Source organism: Struthio camelus, chromosome 2, assembly GCF_040807025.1.
Source record: "Struthio camelus isolate bStrCam1 chromosome 2, bStrCam1.hap1, whole genome shotgun sequence".
Taxonomy (NCBI): domain Eukaryota; kingdom Metazoa; phylum Chordata; class Aves; order Struthioniformes; family Struthionidae; genus Struthio; species Struthio camelus.
The window spans coordinates 9,590,777-9,613,121 of record NC_090943.1 but is presented as its reverse complement, the minus strand read 5'-3'; the positions used below and the strand labels follow the sequence as shown (position 1 = coordinate 9,613,121).

The 22,345-nt window shown below is 39.9% G+C and overlaps 1 protein-coding gene across 5 annotated transcripts in view; it reads right to left on the bottom strand.

Annotated features, from left to right (window-relative positions):
• Positions 1–22,345, bottom strand: part of DPP6 (dipeptidyl peptidase like 6) — a 581,229-nt gene that overhangs the window by 28,081 nt on the left and 530,803 nt on the right. For all 5 annotated transcript variants that reach the window (XM_068934271.1, XM_009682036.2, XM_068934270.1 and 2 more), the window contains exons 13-16: positions 17,933–18,040; positions 17,379–17,470; positions 15,664–15,711; positions 13,590–13,708 (exon numbers count right to left, since the gene is read on the bottom strand). In XM_068934271.1, the coding sequence (XP_068790372.1) occupies positions 13,590–13,708; positions 15,664–15,711; positions 17,379–17,470; positions 17,933–18,040 (367 nt within the window). The remainder of the gene's footprint in view (positions 1–13,589; positions 13,709–15,663; positions 15,712–17,378; positions 17,471–17,932; positions 18,041–22,345) is intronic.

Sequence of the window (22,345 nt, the reverse complement as noted above, 5' to 3'; positions counted from 1 at the left end):
ATTCCATTGTCTATTTTGTGTTCTTCCATTAAAAACCTCGTATAAATTCATTTAGAGAACCTTAATTTATTATTTTCTAAAAGCAAAATTCACTTGCAATAACTAATGGTATCTTAGCTGGACGAGTAATAACTGATGGTGGATATTAACTTTTAAAAAATATAAATAACATTGCTTCTCATTGTTTAGTTATTAAGCTATTTCCCTTTCATGAATTCCAGGTTTTTATATATCCTTAATGTACTTACTACATTAATAAAGTGCTAAAAGTGTATCATGCAAACAGAAAACAAAAGCCAGCAATAAACCTCATAGCTGGTCCAGCTGGCAAACAAGGTGAAAGAAGCAGTTTTCCTTAGAGCAAGCTTTAAATCTTGTGGGATGGTAACATCTGTACCATTCACTGCAGAATAATGAGTTCAGCCAAGGTCGCTCATATAGCTGAAAATAATGCACATGCACCCTAGTCTCAACATCCATGAGGCCACTGCTTGATTTGTGAAGCTTCATTATTTGAGGCACCATAGGAAGCCTGTTGTCATGGTCATTTATCTCCTATGTGAGTGGAGTTTTGATATATTTTTAAATTCATGCAATGGCCAAAAGACAAGAATCCTGGCTATAAGCACACGATTGATAGATTATCTTCTTCTGGACAGTGCCAGACAGCTCACATTTGCAAAGCAAGAGTCAAAAGCAAAACAGGATCAAATCAACTAAAAGCAAGGAACATGAAGTTTCTTGAGATAGGAATAGGGATATGAATTGGGATAAGAATAGAGATAGGATTTCCACTTCTCATTCCATAATCTTTTCCTGAAGAACTGGAAATAACAGGTGTTTTCTGTTCATTTTGTTATTAAATATTCGTGCATAAATTTTTGTTCACTTATTCCATGCCGCTGAGTCTTTATGGGTAATTTACACAGCATTAAGGATATACAGCAATACAGCGAAATATTTTATAACGTGAATGAACGGTCTATTCAAAGGACGACAAAATGTAATTGGAACATCCACAAAACCTACCATTTTAATTAGTCTCAGACTACTTTAATAACTGTGTTGTTAACAGCTGACAGAAAAGAAGTTCTCTTTTAAGTTCCAACCCGATAATAGCACCCTATCTTCTCCTGGAGAAGAAGCTCTTGTGATAGCTTCTGTTTGTGCAAAAGGTTTTTTTTTTTCCCCTCATCAGCCTGCTATTTTAGAGTAGTACTAGCGTGTGAGAGAGGGAGACAGGGCACTCCCCATCGTTCCTTCACTCACGGGACTTCTGACCCATGAACGATGCACAAAAGAGTTTAGATGCAAAAGCCAACCTTAACTGTTAAGCTAGAAAGGGAGGCAAGTGAATGCACATGTGAACTATATAGTAATTATAATATAAATAGGACCTAGAGATTAAGTCTGTGCATGCTTTCAAGCAGCAGAAACTAATTTAAGCTTCATAAGCCTCAGGAAAAGTTCCAGAAGGTCACAGTTTGCCTTAAAGCACTAATTACAGCCTCCTGCTATTGGGTACACAAAAAAGGAAGAGTTGTCATAAGCATCCGTGCACAGGAAACCATTCTGGTCACAACAGATAACAGTCACCCAGTGACCTAATATGCTGGCAACAACCAGGAATCCCTCCCAGGCATGAGTGTGACTGTTGTGCTTATTTAGTATTCGACAGGATGGGAAACCTGAATCCACACCGTTTTGTCATGCCCAATTCCTGGAGGTCATTATTACATGAGGTTTTTTTACCCTCGTTTTTCTCATGTGTCTTGGATTTTGTTAGCCAGATATTTTGGCTGGTGATATTAACACATTCCCAGGAATTTTCTGCCCCCTCCAAGCAGAAAGACAGCATCATGCTGTGACTGACTCCCATTATACAAAGTGTCTAATACTTGCTTTCGACCCCTTCTGTTCACACCAGATTCAGGCCAAGGACAGCCCAGATGGTACAGAAAATCTGAATCGCCACTAACTGGACATAAAGCAATACATAAAAAAAAATCATTCAGTTGAAGCGTTTCATAACATTTTATGTATTGGAAAATAAGGACTCCGGGCCAGCAGATGAAAATCATAATATATTTATGAATAGGGAGAATATAAACACCAATCTACTCTGGCACAGCTACAGTCACATGATGGACCATAAAATAATCTCAAATCTTTACTCTGTTGTTCCCTAAAAAATTTAAACTATTGTTGTCCGCTTCCACCCACGCTTGGCCACTTGGTGCCATTTCAGCTCTGCCCTCTTCCTTGCGGGATAACAAATGTTCCTGCAGCCATCCAGAAAAACAGTTTCTAGACCTGATCCCAGCAGAAAAAAATAATATCTTCAATTAATATTTGATTATAATTCAATTCAATTCCTGGACCCAGCTCAGCGCACGTCTGCTCGAGTGCTTGTGCTGACGTGAAGCTGGGACTGCAGCTCCAAAGGTGGGTAGAGGATGGCGTTGACTCTTGCAGTGCCAGCTCTGACTTACACTGGCTTCCAGTCCTTGTGGACCTACAACCTTGTGAACCTCCAAGATCTACTGGTGGAAAACACTGTAAGGTGTTTTATCAAGGGTTACAACAAGGCAAGCTGAGGCAAGAGAGGCATGATCAGTCAGGACTGAAAGTAGAAATCGCCTTGTTCCTGAGTCTCCTTCTCCTTCTAGCCATAGCCTAGCACACTGGGTGCTCCTGCAGACTGGCCTGCTAGGCTTCTAGAAAGCATCTAAAATTGTCTCTCAGCCTTATCTGGGGTCCTCAGATCCACTCCATGGCTTTACTGAAGTGTGGTGGCAGTTGGCGCATGCTCCTTTAGCAAAGTCTAGGAAGCAACTTTCATATGTGTTTAAACTGGGACAGGCCTGTCGTACTTCTCTATCTGTAGGCTCTTGACTCAGGTAATAAAACTTCTGTCTCAGCACCGGTAGTTATTGCAGCTTCTAATTAAGTCTCTTTAGACTACCTCTACAACATCATTTATTATGATCCTTGCCAAAGATCACATGAAATGCCAAGCACTGGCCCTATTAGCAGGATCGGATGCATTTAGAAAGCTTTTACTTGAATTTCAGCAAGAAGTGCTTCAGAGACTCTCTAAAATGCGTTGTCATTACCACAATAGGAAGTTTTATGATATTATTAGTTGACACTAAACCCACAGGCTTCACAGACGTGTCTGGGGAGCAAGCGTTCTACATACTAAGTTTAAGAAGGGATTAAATACGGATATTTTCCCCCTGGGAATTTAATATTTGTTTCAGGCTGCGGAGTGAGAGACTAGTACTCATGGCAGCAGACTTTCCCCATGTCAGCTGAGAGAGGTGCCCCAGGCCATATTAAGGGGTTACCTGGAGAAGTCAGACAGTAACTTGGGCTTCCTCGTCTCTCAAAAGCAAAAAAAGAGGCTCAACCACTTTAACCTGCTATAGAAAGAAGACATTCCTATCTGAACACTCTCCCTAAAGCTTTACCAAGCAACATTTCCTCTGCTCAACTCCTCCTTAAAAGATCACTCTCTGCATATCACCTACAACAAGTAAATCACATGCACACTTATATCCAAGGATTCTCCAGAATAAAAGAGCAGCAGCGTGATACTCCTGCTGTAACTTCTACTCCCTCCTCGCAGCTGCAGCACACCTATGCTTGGGCTATCAGCATGCCAGGAAGAGAATGAGTGTCTGTTTTTGGGTCTTTCAGTTCCTAACACGCTCTGAGTGCCATGAAAACATGAAATATGTAATTACGTGCTTTAAGCTAAAATGGCTTATTTTACTTTTCATTGTGACTCTACTGCAGCTATAACTCAAAACTCAATCCCCGGTGCTAGAGATCGCTGAATGTCATACCTATCTCTAAAGGCACAGTGTGAGGGAGGCTGGTCTTGCTGGGATCCAGTCCCACCACGTGCTAAGAGTCTCATCTGATATAGCAAGCATCTTTGACTCCCACTGTGTCTGGTGGGACCTGAGAGCTTTCGGCACCTTGGAGGATTGGGCCCATGCTTATTAGAGCCTGCAATGTAATTACAGAGAAGTTATTGAATTGCTATTGAGACTAAATATTGCACAGTGCTGTGAGCTAACAGCAAATGTGTGCGACCGTGCCTTGTTAACTCTTCACTCCTGTATGACTGAATCATTTTACATGCTGTTTCTGCTATGCAAGTGCCTGCCTGCATACTGATAGCAGAGTTTTCTCTAGGTAGATTTCTCTGCAAGGAAAAGATTCAAAATTCACTGAATCTTTCAAATTCATACTGACAATTGATCTGTCCGGGAGCCCCCCGCTCCCTATTGTCACTGCATATCTGAGCATCACAGCCAGTAATGGATTTTATTTTCACAACACTTCTAGGAAGCTGGAATTACATGACCTGCTTGAGTTGCCTAAAGGAGTCTGTGGCAGAGAAGAAAATCAAACTCATATCTCCTATCATTTTACAGCTTGACTTCTTAGATCACTGTTAGCAAAGATGTTTTTGAACTCTCCAAATCGAGATATGGTCCAACAAATAAAAACAAATATCATAAAGACCAACAGGTTTGTAAGTATGTCTATCTTAGATGTTAACATTCAGCACAGGATTTAGAGAATCTGCCAATATCCTATGAATAAAATGACTTTTTTTATGGAAAGAGACAAAGAAAGCAATCCACGTATGTTTTTTGCAGATTTGCCTGAATATTAAGTTGTTTTGTGGTCCATAAATAGCCAAATATATCCAGGCAAGAGCTAAGCTGTTCACATTCATTATTGCTTGTACTGATGTTTTACCTGAGAATGATATTTAGGGGAAAAACTAGTAAAACCAATCTGATTTTAGGAATATTATGGATGAGATTATGGTATACAAGTTTTCTGCCTGATATATGAGGCAACACATTAGCAATGTTTCACAGACAAAACATTGCTTTATGCAGTAGCTCTGTTGAATGGTAGACACCTTACACTGATTTAATGCTCCTGTCATCTACTTGTCCACACTAAGTATGAAAAACCTTCCTCTCCAGGTTTTCCATTGATTTCCAAAGATGGGAGGTCTGGCCATAACAGCACAGGTTAAAAGGTCTGATTAAAGGAAGGAACTGAGAAAGATGTAGAAAGAGGTTCATTATCCTCCTGCCTCGAGGCATGAGCCAGCTTCTTATTGCGGGAGCTTGGCAGGCACATCCCTGATGGGTACCTTATTGCAAAAATCCTGACGAGGATAATTATGCACCTTCCACTGATGGAGACAGGCTACAGAGCCAGTCTGTGCTGGTAGCCAACGGTGCTTTTCCTCCGAGTGCAGTTTTGTAATATGAGAAAGGAAATGGGGGTCACGATACTTGACTCAAGAAATGGCCTTAGGTAAGCCACTAATTCTCACTGTACCTCTGCTCCCCACCTGGTAAAAGCATAAAAATGATCATCTGAGGAAAGGTTGCAAAGGGCTTTACACATCTTTCCATAAGTCAGATTAAGTACTAATGCTGTATTTATCTTACCAATTATAAAACTTCTATCCCCTCCACCTCTGTATCCTGATAAATCTCAATGCAGAATTATCCTGAGATGTATATACATGTCCTGTATGTATATAATATCAGGATCTTCACGTTCAAAATGACAAAGATGTACAAGCTTATACTAATAACGCCTCTGTAACATCCCATTGCTTATTCCTGTTAATGGAGAAACTGAGGCAAAATGTGATTTGATTCACTCACAGTGAAAGATAAATAGCATGATCTTTACTGAAGCAGACAGGATTCAGACACTTTTAATCAGAAAGTAAGACCCTAGCAGTAGTACAACCTATTATTTGTAGTATTACAGAAAGAAATTTTCATTTGTAGAATCGCATGCTAGAACTAGTAAATTTTGGTGTTTGATTGAACCTTAAGAATCATATCTCCAGGATCTTATGGGGCTTTCAGAAAAAAAAGGTTCCCAGAACTCAACATTATAAAAAATGCTGATGAATCTGTCTGAATCTGTAAGGATATGGATAACATAAAATGTTATTTTGTTATAGTGAAATTCATCAATAAATGCTTTATTGATTTTAATTTAGCTTTTCTGTGGGGCAAATTCCTGGCTAAGTTAGTTTCTTCAACTGGTAGTCTTGTGATAGAATAAAATGCTCGGAGGTTTTCCAAAACGTATACCCTCAAAAAGACAAAATCCTTGTCCTTATTCGGCAGTGGCATTAAGTATAAACAGACTACTACAAACAATGCTCTGAATTTTACGTTCACACATTCAACAGCATCATGATGTTTGAAATCCTTGGACTGAAAGATGCCAATCCTAATGGATGTTAGCGTTTCTAAAGGATGTTCCCAACCACCCGTACGCTGGCGGAGCTTTTCACTGCGCGGCACACGATGCTGCATTAATCAGCCAGTTCTCCTACTTTTCTGAACACTTCCAGCCTCTTGTAAAAGTTCTTTTCCACAGGAGCGATGGCTAATGGTTTTTAGTAAAAAGCCCTTGTCACGTTATTAAGAGAAAGAGGGAGAGACGCACGCCAGTTAGCAACCACTAACCACGTTTAGTATCATTGGACTGATCAAGGATGTGAGCCCAGTTCTGAATCCTAGTCTCAACAAGCACAGACACTGCGGGTTAAAGAAGCTCTCATTATAAGTTAATAATTTCACTTACTGGTTTTGTCACTTAGACCCACCTACATAAAAACATTTTGTGTATAGGGGTTCCTCCAGAAGTGCAATAATACCTTGCAAACTTATGTCATCTATGTGAGCAGGAGCTTGGGCTGCAACCAGATTAGAGGGCAAAAAAAATCCATATTTTTAAAATGATTCTGCAGCATGGTTTTAGACCGTATTGGAAAGCCAGACCTTGCTAGACAAGATCTAGACTCTTCTGTGTGAAAATATGTTTAAAACTGAGGTCAAGATAACCTGCCACAAAGCAGAAATTAGGCTGATGTAGATTTGATGCAACTTGGAAGTGACAGTTTTTGATGACTCCAACAAAAATCTGGAAAATAAAATAAATATAGAATAATAAAGGGACTTTTTAATGGTCAGAATAAACCTTATAACTGGAAGCAGCAAGTAATGCTCCTGAGTGTTCCCATGTCCAGATGGTGTTTCCATGTTCCTCCAAGAGGGAGGAAAGAAGGTAATTAAATTCTCAAGAAATAGTTTAAGGAGCGGAGATGTTTATAGCTACGTGCTGACTTTGCATACAGTGAAACTGCAGCTCGTCTTTAAAACTCATAAATACGCAGACAGAATGAATTACATGTACAGCAGAGTGAGGAATTTGACTCAGATTATCGCTAATTTGGTCGCGTTGCTTCTTCGTTAGTGTGATTCACTCTCTCAAGGGAGATCCTTAAGCCACAACATTTTTCTATCCAGCACTTTTGCACACTTGTTCCCTGCCTGTGGGTCCCAACCAGGATGTTATCTGGCAGGACAAAACAGATATAAACCCTGTTTTTCATGATTCCCCAGGCCTAGAGCCATCCTTGAGCACGGTAGGGTCCTGAGTGCAGTTACAATGCTGTTGGTATTGCTGCTGCCGGCTTAGAGGACAAACCTGGGGAAGAGCAGAGCTACACCCAGATAAATCCCTCTCCTCCTGCCTCTTTAGTAATTTTATCAAGACCAGCTCAGTTACAACATATCATTTAGCTCTGCAGCTACAAAACTGCCCACTAGAAAGGCAGAATCAAATTAATCCCTATTACCTGTGACGACTGATCTACAGCATCTAGGCTAAGCTACTGAAGTGCTAGGACATTCACATCAGGTGATAATACCTTAACATTTTTGTTAGAAGAGTTTATTTTTCTTTTGCCAAAGAGAAAGACAGCTTTAAAATCGTTTTACCCACACTATACTGACCACAAAGACTACCAGCTCAGCTACAAGCACAGGTCCCAGCTGAGATAATCTTCAAAGAGCTAGGATACACTACAGTGATTTAGTAATAAATATTTTGAATCAAAATTGTCTTATTGTTTCTGGAAAAGAATGAAGGATTTGAAACCTGCAGAAAGTGTTTCCTTTTCTAAGACACATTGTTATTTCTTTTCAAAACAAAAGCTGATTTTTTTTTCCCAAGTTGCTCAATAAATTAAAAGCTAATACACAATCCAGTGGCAAAGGCTCTTCTCTATCATCAGCTGCCACGCCAAGAAAGAGACAATGGTTTTCTCTTAGCCCTCATTACTGCCCTCTCCCCTCTGTATAACTACCAATTTTCTTCATGCCATCCCTAGAAATGATTAATCCCTTCCTGATAATGCATGATTATGGAGAACTTTAATTAGAAGGCTGGTAGGCATTCCATGAGCGGTGCACACCCCTATCATTTTGATCATGCATTAAGTGGCATTAATTGCAGTAATATATGCATGTGCCAGAGGTCTTCCTCATTATTGCTCCTGTCTCAAAGCTAGCAGGCGTTAACTCTTCATGGGGAACATCATGCCTCCCCAAGTACATTGGGCTGGCCCAGGTCAGCTTATGACTGGGATAACGTTATAGAGATTGACAAACTAATGCAAAAAATTATATGATGCAGTTGTCTGTAATACCAGGGCTTAAACTCCGGGATCTCCCAAATCTTTGCCAGTTCTGTGCGTTCAGGTAAAAATCTCAATGGCTTCAGAAGGACTTTCTATGAGAGTGAAGATATTATAACTAAACCTGCTAGGCAGAGTGACTGTTCAATTCAGCCTGTGACAGAACTGGTTGCACATCCTTTCTTCCACCAAGAACTGACTTATTTACACAGAGAGTCAAATAATGTTGGTAGTTTACACTGAGGAGTGAAGGAGGGAGTCACTGAAGAAGAGGAGCACCTATTTAAGAAGGAAACTTTAAAACACTACTGAGCTAACAACAGCGATAGTCCTTGATAAGGCTTCATTCTCCAGAGGAGAAGCCACCGACCCTGTTTTTACAGCTGCAAATGGGTGTCAGTGCTTTACTGGATCAGTGTCCATGCAGCCTTGAGTCTTATATGACTGAGCTCCACTAAGGAAACAGAATAACTTTCTTTCTGTAGCCAAATCTTGTGATTTCTTACGCTTTTTCTCTGTGCAATTGACTTTTACATTCCATTCCGCATGAGGAAATTCCATTCTCAATATAACTTCACTGTAAAGTAGCACACCCTATCATCTGCACCTTCGTTATGTTTGCACCAGAAGGGACCAGTGGCAGTTCCTGTGCTGGTGGTTTATGAGAGCACACAAAAGTGTAAGTCCGTATTTTGTGGTGAAAACGAGAGTAGCAGCAACGTTGCTCCAGTATGCATTGCTTTTTCAACAGGATCTAGAGGAGATGATAGATAATCTAACAGCTATCTACGCAGCATCATATTTCCCTAGATCCTGCTACAGTAATTCAATCACGAGCATCTAAAATTAGATGAAAAATAAGGTAACTACCCTTCTGGGACTGAGTGATTGCAGTAAATGTTGCCTACTGACAGTAAACATTACATTGTCCTCTCCAAAAGAGAGGTTGTCTTTTAGTATAGGATACTTCTCTCTTTTCATTCTGTGCCACGTAGCACTACTGTTAAGCACCATTTATAGGACAGCAAAAAATCCTTTAAAGACAATTATACGCTGCCTTAACGATACCAAAGCAGCGAGCAGAAATATTCCAACTCGTGACCTTTGAGATCAAACATGTAATGCCAGAACACTCTGTTTTTTTGGAATAAATATGTTTTTCATTTCCAATGCCTTTCATTTAAATATCACTAACTACTTTATAAGCATCAATTGATTAATCAAATGTTGTAAACCTTACCATGCATTTTAGAGAGGATAATTTGAGATATACTCCTGAGCAGGTAAGTCTGCAACTTAAGATCATAAAGTAAGTTAATAAAAAGGCTAGAGTGAAAATTGAGGTATGGTGCAGGCTAGTTTCTAGCAGTCAGTATAAAATTATTCTGAAGACATGGGAAACTTCTCAGAAATATTTGTCCATGCACCTGTCCTGCTGACAGCTGAGAAAATACAAGTGCTCCAAATATTATGGGATTGGTCGGAGTAAAATTATTTAAGTTTAGCAACATTCAAAGATACATGTGGGTCTGACCTGAAGTCACACAACTGCTACAAAATACACATTTTTGTAAACCATCACAGGGTATACAGCAAAGACAAGAAAGCCTATGAACAATGAAGGACTACTGGCAAAAACTAGAATTTCTTATGTCTACATCTGTCCAAAAATCACCCCATGACCTTCATGTAATGTAGAAGCAAGTTCTTTGCTTTTTTGGAGGATCACTGAAAGTAACACTTGGAAACACCCATGTTATGGATGCTTTTAAACAGTGCAGATGCAAAAGAAAGCACCAAACCACCAGCAGGTAGTGCCATTTTTTGAGGAAGCAGAGGATGGGAAAACCTGCTAGAAACCCATAGATTACAGAAGATGCAACATGAACACCTGTACGCTTCTCCACTACTGTGGACTATCGCTACCCTGTCTGCTTGCTCAGCTGCAGGATAAGCAGGGCTCCTTGAACATGTTCATTAAAGTAGTTTTTCTGTCTATAGATGAATGGGATTTCTTACTAATTGTGAAGACACAAGAGCATGACTGCTCATAACCAATAAAATGAAAGTCTGAGAAACTGAGGCCAAATTGTAGCTAAGTATGCAGATGACCTGTGGAGAAGGACTTCTCTTATTAGTGGATCAGTGCAGTTCTCCATCAAACTGCAACAGCTCTACATCGGTTGCAGGAAAAGTCTCTGTATCATATAATAACGAACCACATTTTCTGTGAAGCATCTCAGCATTAATCCAGCATGCATCGGAGTGTTCAAAACTCTCCAACTGACTCAAAGAGGATGATGTGTATGATGCATCGCCTCCGGGTGAGTCACCCTAGAGTCCCTGTACACTCAACAGAGAACTAGCATAGCCACCGAAGCCTGAGGGGATGATTACTTTTCTCCAGAAGTATACATTTAGAATAGAATAGATGATGCGACTGACTAGATCTATACTAACTACAATAGGAAGCAAAGGGAGCTGACTTGGCTGTAAATGTTCACATAGCAGATATCTGAAGTTAAATGGATCCTACACAAAACCTATGTGGTAAAAAGAAATATTTGCCCTGCAAACTGCTTGAAAGTAAAGACTCTGACAAACTTCTCGCTTTCAGTAATGTAAATAAGGAACAGCTCCACCAAACTCAATGAAATAATACTTTTATAAAATCATTAAAAGTGAAAATCCAGTGAAGATCTCTATTATTCTCTCATGTATGTACATTTTGTAAAGGTATCTCAATGGAGACAATAGCTCCATAGTTCTGCCCTATTTTCCCCTATACTAAGATTAGGTTTTCAGAATTTAGTCCTGTAAAACTAAAATTCAGAGGAAGACATACCCAGCCAGTGTCAGCAGGTGTAACTGTAATAATGACTTTAATGGAGGTACTTTTTATGGCAGCTGAGGATTTGGCCCCTCAGTTCATTATTCAGAATCATTATCTTATGTACTTGGACTAATGTACAGACTAATAAAATTCATTAATCTCTTCAAGTATGACTGCAGGTTTTTCTGTAAATGAGATATAATGCAATACGAACATAACAACTCAAAATTGCTGATAAGACCCTTTAGAATCCGTAATCTTGTTATTCCCAGGTGCTTCTGTATATTCCCAGGTATAGTAAACAGTTATGGTGTGAAAGGAAAATGAACACTGCTTTTAGTAGCTATTGACAGCCTTTCTTGCAATGGAAACCAGAGAAAAATATACAGGGATTTTCTTGTCAAAAATCAAACCTCATAAACATAGTAACACTTACTACAGTACTGAAAGTTTAGCGGGAAATGAGACGGCTGTACATGTCTGCGTAATTCAGAGATTTTTACAGGCAGTCTGTTAAGCTATCAGTCTATTCTACTGCAGTGCTACTTCACCGTTGTGTGTTGTCAGGTATTTTTCAATCTACCTACAAATATCCCCTCAAAATGCAGTCTATCTTTCCTTCTGCGGGCAGAACATATTTTTGCAAATATGCATGTGTGGAAGTTTCTCTGGTATCAGCTTAACCGTTCTCTCCTATGAAGAAAGGCTGAGAGAGGTGGGCCTGTTCAGCCTGGAGCAGGGAAGACTGAGGAGGGATTTCATCAATGTCTACAAGCGAAAGGGGGGTGTCAAGAGGATGAGGCCAGTCTCTTCCCCGTGGTGCCCAGTGACAGGACAAGAAGCAATGGGCACAAACTGAAACCCAGGCAGTTCCATATGAACATGAGGAAAAACTTATTTCCTGTGAGGGTGACAGAGTACTGGAACGGGTTGCCCAGAGAGGTAGTGGAGTCTCCTTCCCTGGAGATATTCAAAACCCATCTGAATGCAATCCTGGGCAATATGTTCCAGAGGACCCTGCTTGAGCAGGTTGGACTAGATGATCTCCAGAGGTCCCTTCCAACCTCAACCATTCTGTGATTCTGTGATTCTGTTTCTCTCCTGTAGCCTCATTTTCCTGGTTATTTCCTATTCTACCGTCTCAGATACTCCCTCTCTATCCTCATTTACAAGCAGTTACTGGCACCAGAGAACACTTGCCAACCAAAGAAGGGACAGTTGGTGTCCTGCAGGACAGACTGCCGACGTTCACCAAAGCGAGTACTTAGCTGCTCTGCGACAGCATGCATAACAGCTACTTGTCCTTTAGATATACACACGCTCATTTTTTGCCTAATCTTTTGAAAATATCTGTGGCATGCTGCTTTGCAGTGTTTGTTTGAGCAGCTTAGATTACAGCAGTGGATGACTGGTAAGAGCAATGCTTACCCGCATGGGCACGCGGGGCTGTAGTTCAGTTCTGCGTGTGCGCAGGCAAGTGTGATTTAGGATAACTAAGCAGAATGAAATTACAGAAGATTAAATTTTACAGAGTTCTGAATTTATTCCTAATAGGGATGTAGAAAGCTGACAGAATAATAGGAAGCATCTACGTTATTGAAGTGATCCACTTTCATTCCTCTCCCCCAACATGCCCTCTCCTAACATGCCCCTTCTGCTTAGCCCTGTGGATATTGTAAGGGATTTTAAGCATAAGAAATCTGTCAGATCTATAAATTATTAAGAGTTAGGGGAAATTTATGATGAGCAATCACTGATATTGTGTACTGAACCACCAAGCACACTGGCCACTCGGTAACTCCCTAGCCAACTGCCCTTTCTTGGCAAACTGTTCAATCATGCAACCAGAGTCTGCCACAGTGAATCCCTCCACGTTGGTTTGTATCTCACAAACTCTCTGATGTTTTATCACCTCTAATTTTTGCTCTTTAACTCAGCGAGGCTTAGAGCGGCTAAAGGAGCGTGCCTCTGTCTCCGCTAGAAGGTGTGAACAGCTAAAGGTTGCCCGTCTGCTTTCTAATTTAAATAAACTGGAAAACAAAAGAAAAAATGTTAAGAGTAGAACTTCAGAGTCCAAGAGGCCCAGGGAATTTAGAGCCAGTCTTTCAAAACTGCCCACGGGTACATGGGATACCTAAATGCATCGACGCTCACCCTAAATCCTATCCTCAGGCACAACAGCAGCAATAGCGAAACCCAGCGTACCTTCACATGTCAGTAAGAAGTATTCCAGATTGTGACTGAATGATGCGCTGAAGTAAGTACAGTTTTCAATCAGATCACAAGACAGACACCGCCGGTTGAAGTTTCCATTTGTGCTTGCGCTGAAAAAGTTAATACATGTCCGTGAAGGTCACTGAGCAAATGTTATCTGGAAGCAACGTTATTTGAACTGTACTGTACTGTAGAAGAACATAAATATAATGTCTCCAATATTACTAAGAGACAAAGCATTTCCATTCAATTGAATCTAAATGGCAGTAGTAGCTTTTTTTTTTTTTTTTGGCCTAAATGGAGAATTTATAAAGGGATACTGACGTCTTTTTTTTGCAAGGTGAGGTAGTTACATAGAATGGTATAGTTTTTTCCCCCAAAGTGATGGTTGCAATTCCACAAGAGGAAATCTTAATTCATTGAATGAAAGCATGAAACAAAGGAGCCATATTTCTACATTAACTTATAGTAGAAAACAGAGAGCTGGAACTGCTTTCTTTAAATTTCTTACTGGTGGCCCCACTGGTTTGATTTGCTAGCTGCTGCCTCCAGGGCCACTCGCCTTTCTTCCCTTTAAATAGTTACTCCAGTAACATCCAAGCAGAAGGAAATGTTGTGTTTAGGGATCTGTTTTTGAAGAAGGCAATCTGGCCTGACCATACACGCAGAACCATTTTGTAAAAGTCTGTTATAGACCAAAGAATGAATTAAAGATTATTGGTAAATACTAATAAATAAATTTTTGCACTGCTACAGCATTTTGCAACATCAAAATACTTTGAGATATTAATGAACAGATCTTTCCAGTATTACCGTAAAACTGATAAGTGTATTTGCTACCACTTTGAGGTAGAAAGAGAGCAACCTGTTTAGGGCCACAGAGACTGAGCCGAGTAGCTCCTGGGTTCTTGTTTAGGCTCAGATCACATCTCTGGCTTAAAACTGGCTAGGTAGTGCAGGAAGCATTTTAAACTGTGTTTTACTCCTATATCTTTGAAGTGGCTGGTCAAAACAGCTTTGATTCCCTCCTCCCCTCCTTTTTTTACACCTTCAAGAAAATAAGCACTGAGCTGAACTACTCTCAGGAAATTGTGGAGTACAGTGAACAGGTATAGAGGACTTGAATGGAAAAAATGATTAAATTATAGGGAATTTAATTTGCTCTAGGCCCCTCCCCATTGAGAAAAAAAAGCATTACAACATGTTAGAGAAGGCAAATGTACTGGCTCTTAGCGAGGATGCTGGCACCAGCCCTGCCCCTCGTTGGAGACATGAAGACGGAGGCAGGGTGGTAGAGAAGGAAAAGCAGAAGAAATGGAATTGCCTGGACTTCTTATGTTTCCAGCTCTGTGAAGGAGCAGCATGACTAATTCAGTGACTCTCCTTTGCAGAGAACTATGAGGATTTATCAGCTGGTGCTTTAGGATGATTAGAAATGGTGCGTGAAATTAATAAGGCTGAGACTCCTGTTCAAAATGATTATTTCAGTTTTCGGTTTTGCTTCCCTTTGTAATCTGCTCCCCCAACGCTTTAGTGACAGCTACAGTATCAATAGCTTACTAGAAACTAATATTTCACTCATTATAGTTAATGAGGAAACTAAAATCCTCTAGAATTTCAGAGAAATATTGGCAAAAATAACATATTGTTATTTCTTTTCAATTGCCTGATGAGTTGAGGTGCTATTAAACTTCTATGAAAATTGCATTCTGGAGGGATGAAGAACAGTTTATACTGTCAGTTTAGGTAATTCTGAAATCTTTCAAATGTTAAGCAATTCTGTTGGAAAGTGTTCTGTTTTGTGTGGCAGCCTATCAGGCTCAAGACCAATTTCAAATTCACAACAACATGAGAAAATTGTTAAATTTCAAACATTTCCAACTTGGTAGCAAGTGTTTTCACTACCATTTTGCAGTTCTGTTTATGAAGTGTCACACTGCAAGATGTTGCAATCCCATTAAAGACAAACACATAAGAGTGTTTCTGCATCAGCTTCTTACATAATGAATCATATATGATTGAAAAAAGTGGAAAATTCTGTATATGAAGACAGTAAAATACATACCTATATAAATGTCGCCTTCTTGGCAAATCTTCTGTGCTGTGGAAATAACTAAAAAATAATCATAAAGAGAGTTGTATTGTTAGGAGGGTATTTCCAAGTGTCTTTTACAACAGCTTCCTTCACATAGCCATTTTGCTGATCTGGTAAAGGCAGGGAAAGTTTAAATTAAATTAGGAAGACATACAAAGGGACACTTCACAGCACAGGCTGATGCAAGTGTGTAGTAGGCTGCACCGCAATAAAAATAAACATGGAAACATTTGAGTCTCTGACTATGTATGTGAGTGGATCAAAAGGGATAAAGTGATGAAGGTAAAGGCCTTCGAGTTTTGACATGAAACTTTATGGTGCATAGTTACCTTTAAAGTCTTTTCTTTTGTGGTCTAGAACCTTTTTTTAATTTTATTTCTCTAATCATTTTTATCTTTGACCAACTACCTAACTGGTGTCTCACGCAAAACCCACTAAAAGGTCCCCTTTGAAAAAGACAGTTGAACTTTTAAGGAAGGTGGAGCTTGAACTTGAAGAATACTTCATTGCCCCTGTTTCCTGCTGAGACTGTGATCACCTCTTTTTGTAACTATACAGCAAAAACCCTGTTGTGCAGTGAGAGCACCAGCTTCCAAAGACCACAACGAACAAATTTTTCTTGATTTTGAATTAGGTGATGTTGGTGGAGGCGGCCAACTTCTATTCAACGTGCAGGTTTCAGATCGAGCCACCAGAAGAATTTCATGTGAATATTGACTGACCGCAGGAGCGAACGTGCACTTTCCGTGCGGTGTCAAATGCATCAGACAGGGTATTCAGTCCTGCTGATCTGTTTCCAATAGGCTGTGCTTGCCTAGATGAACATTTTGATTGCACAAATTACATACGATATTTGCTGCTTGGCTGCACAGTTAAAATGCAAATAAGAGCAGTTGTGCTAGTTTGCTGCTCATCTCTGCAAAATGTTATTAAGGCTCTTAGCTCTTGGTATTTGAGCTATTGGCAATTGAGATTATTCAGCACCTTGAAGGAGTATCATGCTCTGTTCTTAATGTTCATTCAAAATTTATCATAATCCAGAGACTTTTTCCTCAGTAGGTCTACGACAAGTGTGTCCGAAAGGAAAACTATTTTAAATTGAAGAATATGAGAATTCAGAACCTTGCATCTAACTGAAAGTTTGCTTGAGAAGGAATCTATGTGATATTTGGTTCAGGAAAATCTTCTGAACATTTGCTCATGTATTTTCTTGAAATCTGTTTTAAAAAGTAAAACTTTACAAAAGTCATTTTACGGCATAAAGAGCAAATGTGAAAAAACTTGTTCTGAATTGCTAACTAGCTAGTTTTGTCTAATGCAATGATATTTTTTCAGGTCAAAAAGGATTCTTTCTAAAACTGACTACCTAGGCAGTCCATGAAAACACTTTTTTTTTCCTTTACAGGTTAACATCAGCAGTTGTTTAAGGTGAAATCACTCCTCTACACAATTGTATCCTCTATTTAATGGTCAGAGAAAGAGGTTTGAACTGTACAGAGAAAATCAAACTAAGACAAGCTATATTGGAATGGTGTAAGAGGTTAAGCCAAAACAAAGACAGCTTCCTTCTGTCTTATTCATATCTCCATATGTTCATACAATCAAAATACTGTTGTAAACTCATTGACCATATAGTCCAATGCTAAACAACAGACGACTGATTTATCAGACCAAACTTTACTTACATTTTATGTCTCCTTTCGTCGTATGCCAATATCTTTGTCACATCCCAGTCACCAGATGTAATAGACTGTAAGTTATCACTGCTACTATTGGGCTGCCAAAAATAGAATTAGATTTTTTTTGAAAAAAAGAGTAAGAACTGAGTAAGAACCATCTTTAGTATGATTCCATTGATGATAATGATGTGATGAATTTGGTGCAGAACAGCCTGAAACCCCTTCTTCTAATCCAATATCCCCAGGAGTTTCTGGTTAATCCTTTACAGTAGCATAGGGACTAATTTATTTAGGTACAACTAGGAAGATATTAAAAAAAAATAGAACAAAGTAAAGATATTATTTGAAAAGAGAGAGTAGGTAGAAGTTTTTCTTCAAAGTATCTCACCTGAAAATTTATCTTATGCCTGATAAACTACGACTAAATATATTTTTTTAAGCACAAGATCCACATTCTGTATTTGTACCTTCTTATCTCTCAAATCTGAGCACAAAAAAATATCTTTCTATTGTTTTCCACTCAGGGTAGGATAAAAAAGCAGCAGCTGTGAGCAATTCACCTGTGATGACGACATGGCGATGTGATAGAATTTTCCACGTCCACCCTGAGGAATGGCTCGGACAAAGAAAAACTTCCGGCCGTCCTTGGAAAAAATCGGCTCTTCATTCTGTAAACACCAAATATAAGGATTTTATACCATTAATTTATTGTATTTAAGATTGATCAACACCAAAAGAAACTGTGAAATTACTTTACAGTAAAATAGAGAGTGCTCCCTAATAACAATCTGAGACCGAGAGGAAAAAAAATAAAACTGGAGAAATTACTACTGAAGTTTTGAAAATCATTTTTTTCCATGCTCATAAATAAGCAGATAGCTTTCAGCTGTGGGAAGACAGGTAGATAGGCAATAAGGAGGGCTATAAAATCAATTCCCATTTGCAAAGCAAAATATGCACCTATACAGCTGACTGCTCGGGGCAGTATAATAAAGCCTTCTGAAAAGGGTTTCAGCCTGGTTGGCACAAGTATGACAAATCTTGTTTACTCTGCTGGAAGAACTGATCTGTTCCTGTCCTCAGGAAACACGACTAGCAGCATCTTTCAGTATCTAATTCCTGTCTTTTCCAGCCTTCTTTCATATGCTTAAATCACTGAATGATTTACCAAGGGGGAGATCATCCTGCGAAACTGTCTTTGACACAAAGCTCCCAGGTGAACATGATGATTGACTTCCGTTGGATTACTGGAACTTTCAGCCAGAGGTAGATGGGATTCAATGTAAGGAAATTAAACAGCGAATATGGCAAGCAATCATTTCCTGGAAGCTTCTTGGGGTTTTTGCTTGTTTGTTTGTTTGTTTTTGTGTTTTGTTTTTAGTTTTTACTACAGGCACCCCAAGGTGCATGGGAAGCCTCTGTTGCAGGAAATGGTTGAACAGCCGATTAGAAGGGAGAACAGCAGGATGGTACGTATGATGTGATACAGCAGCACTACACCAAGGGAACACGCTAGCTGAAGCTCCTCTACCCTGCATCTTGCATAGCTGGGATGAGAAAGAAAGCTGAACACCTGCTGAACCTTTCTGTGATACCAGACTTCCCTGGGACGGACCAAGCCGTGCCTGCCCTGGCTCAATCCCCACACTGTTGAGCTCCAGGGCTCCTTCTCCAAGGGCTGCCATCAGGGACACTCTTTTACTCAGCCTCTTCCGGCTTTTCCTTTGGCTTGATATTTATGAAACATCCTGGCTTTCTGCTTGGCGCACGCCGAGATACCGCTGTGAACCAGCAAGAATTTGGTTGCATAGGGAGACTTCTAGCTAATGTAAACATTCACAGCAATGAAATAAACCTTTCGTGTTTCTCACCGGCTAACACGCTACTCTCACTGTATTTTCTTTTGCTACCAATTCTTCACTGATTAATGTTCTTTCTATTACTCGTTAGCTTTACCAACACTATATTAGGGGGTTCAAACTGCTTGTTTTTCCTTTTATTTTCCCCTGCTTAGGTTTTCAGTCCGTTTTAAAGTATGCCCATTTATTGCTTGCTGAAGTTCTATGAAATAATAGTGTCATTTGCTGTTGACATTTTTCCAGGACACGAAACATAAAATTATATGTAATTTTCAGATGCCTTTCACGACAGGAGAAAATCCCTTGAAAACCTGCTGTGATAGCATGGACAAACCCTCGGCTCAATAAGCTTCTGTTTATTGAGGTAAGTAGCAATGAGTTCACCCTACATTTCTATATCTGCCTACCGCATTACGTATTCCAGCAATATGTGTCTGCCAGCGAAAGCAGGCTTTGTGCAGAGTAGTTTGAAGTTCATTTGGAGTTACAGGGGAAGGAGGTATGTGGCAGAAATGACAGATGCTAGCCTTCAGCACTCATCTGATGTTACAAGGCAGTCTGCCTGCATGTTCCTGTTGTTGGAAGGACTACACATTAACATCACCATAACTTCATTTAAAATCTTGACAGAGACAGAGACTTAGCCTGGATGGCAGGCAGAGAGGTCAGGGTGGAAGGTTTTTGGAACAGATATTTATGCTGTAGGGAGCTACGCTGAGGATCTGGAAGTGAACTTGGCTTGAACTGCAGTTTACGAAATAAACGTAAGTAAGCAAACGACATTTCAAAAAGTGGCATTTAAATAAAAACAAAAACAAAAACACTGTGCTTTACGCTGGAACCGTTCTAAGCACCCCAAGAACACTCCTGTATGGATGTGCACATGCCTTAAGCAGTAAAAACAGTATCTTTTTTCTTTTTTTTTCCACTTCTTTATGTGATACAAACTATCTGAGCCTTTGGCTGACTATCATTTACTGAATCCCACAATACTACAGCTAAAGAGTACTCCTTGAAAATAATAGGAAACCAGTTTAAAGCATGTAAAGAAAGTACTTTTCCTATGCAGTAAGTAGAGAACTTCTGGAATTTTTTGCCACAAGAGGTTGTGAAGACAGCTGGGATCAGCAGGTGTGAAAAGGGTTTGAATAAATTCATGATTCATCAACACATGCTAGAAGGAATAGGCATAGATATATTCTCTAACATCTGTAGTCCTGTTATTGTAGATGGTGCTGAAAAGAAGCAGAAAGCAGCCAGACTCAGACGTCGTCCCTAAATACCATTAGCTGTTATGACTGGTAAGGAGAGCGTGATACAGCAGAGAAGAGCGATCTGACTCCACACGGCATATCTTAAGTCCTTGCGGCTCTTGCCTTTTTGCTCAGTTAGACCTTTAGATTTAGAGAAATTTTACACAAATAGTCAAGGCCAGTTTCCAGAAAGTCTTAGCTTTATGCAGATGAAGGACAAAGCTGTCCAAATGTCAACTCTAAGTAGCAATAACTCAGTGAACTCAGGCTCAGGTTTAAAGGAATAAAAAAAGTGACTCTTACATGGTTCTAAAGTAGTTTAAAACCAAGCTTAAGCCAGACTAAGTCAGTGTGGTTCCCTGAACCCATTTGCCTTTCTGAAGCCTGCATGAATGGACAGTGACCTGGTTCAGGAAGCAGATCTTCTCAGAGCTGCTAATCTGTGATGCTGAAATATGAGTGATTGGCCCTCTGGGTGGATGAGGAAGAATGCAGGTGGTTGGAGCTGAGGTCTACTTGAATGCAAGATCTACTTGAATGCAAGTCTGCAAGGCCATGGTCATCATTGGAGCTGAAGGAATAATCAGGTGAGAACACTTCCATGAGTCAGTAGACACTGAGATTAAAAAAAAGATGACCCACCTGGTGGCTGGAGAAGGAGCTGGTCAGACTGGCCAGCCTGCCTCACTATCAGTAAAAGAAAGCAACAGTAACTCCTTTCCAGCAATTTGTTTATTAATTCATATCAAAATGGTGCCATTAAAGACTTCAGCTTTGGTGGTAGCGATGAAGTGATGGGAGGCTGCTGAAGGGCACTGTGACTTTCAGGAGATCAGTGCTGGAGTTCTGAGTTGTGCAACAGAAGTCAATGTATCTGCAAATGACCAGGAGAAGAAGAAACTGGGTGTGCCTAGGATGCTTATCCTGGGCTTAGCAGAATTCAGGATGCCCGAGTGAGAGATCAATGCTAAGAACAGTCTGAGCTTCTGTAGGACCTAGAGAGGGGCATGAAGTTCTGACAGAAGATGAAAAAAAAATCCTTAAGGGCATTTGGACAGGGATCTTATTCTTGAGCATCACTAGATCTGCACCCGCTGGAGAAAGACTATTCTGGTGAAAGATGGAAAGGCAAGGTGCGTGCAGCGTGAGTAGGAAGTGCACAGATGTCTCTGACCTAGAAGACCTGAAGATTGCACATAATCGAATGTGCAGCGGGATAAACATTTGAAAGAGAAATTACCCATTTTACGGAGAATCAGTGGGCCTGAAAGCCCTGTGCATGCATAAATACAATAGGGTCCTCATTTCCTACTGCCTATTTACTACATGTAAGAGAATCATTATTGGGTTATTGTGCTCTTAGGATGAAGATGAGGGAGCTGGAAAAGAAAAATGATGTGAAGTTTTCAACAGCTCACCCTCTTGCAGAGCAAAACTCTTTATTTGCAGACTGAGGTGACTTGAAACACTAGGGAAACAGTAGAAAAAAAAACGCAACCCAAAGGAAATGTTATCAGGAGGCCAGTCAACCCATGCAGGCAGTTTTGGAGGTTATATATCTTGAAGCAATTGCGTGGTAACGTCCTGGTCCCACTGACGTCAATGTCAAAGCCCACAGCCTTCAATGGAGTTGGAATTGCACCGTGCATTATAATTAATTTTGTTCAAGTCACATTCATGACTAAATAACTAAGTCAATTAAAACGTCAGTAAAGTTTATCTACAACAGGTCTTCTGTAATTGTCTGATTTCTCCCTTGCTGATATATTGTCTGTCTGTGACCATCACTGCCATTATCTGGAAAAGGCCTCTTCAGAAAAATTAAAACAAAATTATCTACAACTGTAATTACTGTTTCAAA